At 35.2% G+C, this 2,845-nt stretch overlaps 1 protein-coding gene and 1 long non-coding RNA gene across 2 annotated transcripts in view; one reads left to right on the forward strand and one right to left on the reverse strand.

The window, feature by feature from the left end:
* Positions 1–2,845, forward strand: part of LOC112152322 — a 7,641-nt gene that overhangs the window by 2,940 nt on the left and 1,856 nt on the right. Inside the window, exons 2-3 of the long non-coding RNA XR_004948020.1 lie at positions 72–2,564; positions 2,654–2,740. This is a non-coding gene — a long non-coding RNA (uncharacterized LOC112152322). The remainder of the gene's footprint in view (positions 1–71; positions 2,565–2,653; positions 2,741–2,845) is intronic.
* LOC118598844 (troponin I, slow skeletal muscle-like) overlaps positions 2,398–2,845 on the reverse strand; it is a gene marked incomplete in the record, with an annotated part of 2,561 nt that continues 2,113 nt past the window's right edge. Inside the window, 2 exon segments of the mRNA XM_036212298.1 lie at positions 2,398–2,532; positions 2,624–2,796. Of these exon segments, the coding sequence (XP_036068191.1) occupies positions 2,443–2,532; positions 2,624–2,796 (263 nt within the window).

A 2,845-nucleotide genomic window follows, 5' to 3' on the forward strand; every position in this document is an offset into this window, starting at 1 on the left:
AATAAAAATGAAATAAACATTACGCAACTCTACGTCTGCTTCTCTTACCTTCTCCTCTTCTTTCTTCACAGTCTTGAGGTGAGACTTGAAGTCCACAGACTCTTTGACCCTCGATCCCAGCAGAGCTCCCAGCATGGCGTCTGCAGACACCCTCACCCTCTTCAGCGCAGGTCTCTTCATCTTACCTTTCATCTCAAAGATTTTCTGGGACAGGTCTTGTATCTTTTTTTAAGTACAAATACCAAACCAATTATTTTACGTTGGATATAAAATCTGTATAGATTCCTGGATGCAGATACTTCCAAAGATGCTTTTAATTAACATAAAAAGATACTGAAAAACTTACCTCTTTGTCATTTATTGTCACTTTAGCTGCAAGATCATAGCGCTCCTCGTCAACCTTATCAATTTTTTTGTGCAAATCTTTGCAAAAAGTCTGCAGACAGAAAGACAATGTCTCACATATGTTCCTACTAACAGTTTAAATGTTATTTTCAGGAACCTTTAATAAACCTTTCTGTTTTTGCAGTTAAAAGACACAGCTGTCTGACATTGTGCAATGCTCTAACACAACTCGGCTTACACTTCGACAAGGAATGTACATGTAGGCTTTGTAGTTGTTTAATTTTTTGGGCAGTTTATAGGCAAAAAAAGAGGTCCTTTGTAAATAAGACGTTTTGAAATACTTTACCTGTAATTCTTGCAAAGACAGTCCTGACAGCTGAAGGCCTGGCACTCTCTCAGCGAGAACCCTCTCTCGCTCACTTGCTTTGGCCTGCTTTTCACTTTCCAGCATCGTCATGGCTTTCTTAAGCAGTTTTGTCTGGCGTAAAGAAAAAAAAAATAAGATCACACATCAAATGCATTGAAAAAGTTTTTCCAAATTGATGTAAACCAACTAGTAGCATGAAATACCTTCAAGAACAATCGGCGGGATGCAGATATTTTGGGCTTTGGTTTCTGAAAAAGATTGGAATGTGTCAAGTCTTAACATTTTTACTTTTTGCATATTAAAAAAAAAGGGGTCCCTCTCATTTTAACCATTGTAGAAAAGTAGTATTACTCACCGCCCTGTATGTTGGAATGGTGTGCACAATGTGAAAGAGAAAAGAATATGCTTTTATTACAGGACCTTAACCTTAAATACTAGTTGGTTCAATTATGATCAGCATATCTAGTACTTACGCTTCAGACATGGTGGCAACTCTGTGTTCTCCCTTGTTATACCTAAAGGGGCAAAAATAAACTAAATAAATAAAAAATGTCAGTATTTTTGCAAAATAAAAATAGTAAAATGTATTTTTTTGTGAAAGAAATGTGTAATAAACACTAAAAAAGTCTAAAAAGTGCTCTTGAAAATTATTTCTGACCTAGAGTTTCGTGTCAGCAGAAAGTCACAAGATGATAAATACATTATTTTAGTTGATAAGATTTTAAACAGAACACGAAAAGTCACTCTAACAATAAAAGGGGAAGATTAAATACATTAAAACTTGTTGTTATCCATTCTAAATAAAATAATTAGCTAGTATAACAAAAGCTTCAAAAAGATGCTGTACATTTTTGTAGAAAACAGTCTCCTTACCTTCAACTGTAATTGACAAATACACAGAGACTTCTTTGTCTGAGTTAAGAAGGGATGAAGGAGGGGAGATATATAGATCCCAGGGCTCATGTGAGTGGCTCACCAAAATAGACCCTCTGTCTTCACCATTCTTGCGCTACGTCTGTCATATCCCTCTTGTATGGGGTGTCAAAGTTCTTGCTGGCAACTGTTCATCCATGATGCTTTCTTAGTGCCTCCTTCTATTTGCTAAAGATGAAAAAAATCAGAAGATTTTTTTTTAAACTGCCTTGGTTTATGATTTAAGATTAATACAAAATTTGTGATAGAGATGCACAACAGCAGATGCTGAAAAATGCTTCAAACACATTTGCAACAATAAAAAAAACAAAAAAACTCTTGATTTATTTCCTTTAAATGTCTTTAATAGTCACACACATTTTGATTGTCAAACATCTGAGTTTGCCATAGCAGGTAACAGTCAAGTAGCTGGTAAAATAAGAAGAGATCATAAGACAAATGATCAAGAATTATGCTGCCATCTTAAGGTTACAAAGGAGAACTGCTCCATGTTCAAACTAACACCTCTTCAAACATTTATGTCAAGCCAATACTCTCTCAAACTCTACTATAATAACTGTCTTTTATAATACAAATGTATTTATTTATTTGCATTTTCAATATATTTTGCTATTTCCAAAGATAATTCAAGTAAATTCTATAAAGGGAGTTTTGAAAAACAAGATTAAATTAAGGTTTTCAATTTAAGGCTTTGACAGTCTATAGAAAATGTGAAAATTTAAATATTCTGTAAAAATAAATTATTATTGTTGTGTCACAGATTTTTGTTCATGTTGCATCAGATCTGTGTGTTTCTTTTAGTTGCCAGAAGCATCAAATAGTTTCTTTCTGCCCTCCATGCCAGACATGGCTTCCACATTCTTGCGCCAGTCAGTGACCTCCTCTTTCTGTTTGGAGAAATGAAAAAATGATATCACAGGTATGTAAACGATGCTTTATTTCAGCGTTCATCAGATTCAAAACATTCGACTGGTTTACCTTTTCTTCCTCCTTCTTAACTGTTTTCAGGTTGGCCTTGAAGTCGAAGGACTCTTTGTGCTTGGAGCCCAGCAGAACGCTCAGCATGGCTTCAGCGGAGATCTTTACTCTCTTCAGGTGGGGCTTCTTGAATTTGCTCTGAATCTCAGTGATCTTCAGTCGAAGGTTGTCAATCTGTCCAAGAAATCACATAATGGAATTATTTACAACCTGAAGAGACAT

The sequence above is a fragment of the Oryzias melastigma genome, linkage group LG6 (assembly GCF_002922805.2).
Source record: "Oryzias melastigma strain HK-1 linkage group LG6, ASM292280v2, whole genome shotgun sequence".
In the NCBI taxonomy this organism is placed as follows: domain Eukaryota; kingdom Metazoa; phylum Chordata; class Actinopteri; order Beloniformes; family Adrianichthyidae; genus Oryzias; species Oryzias melastigma.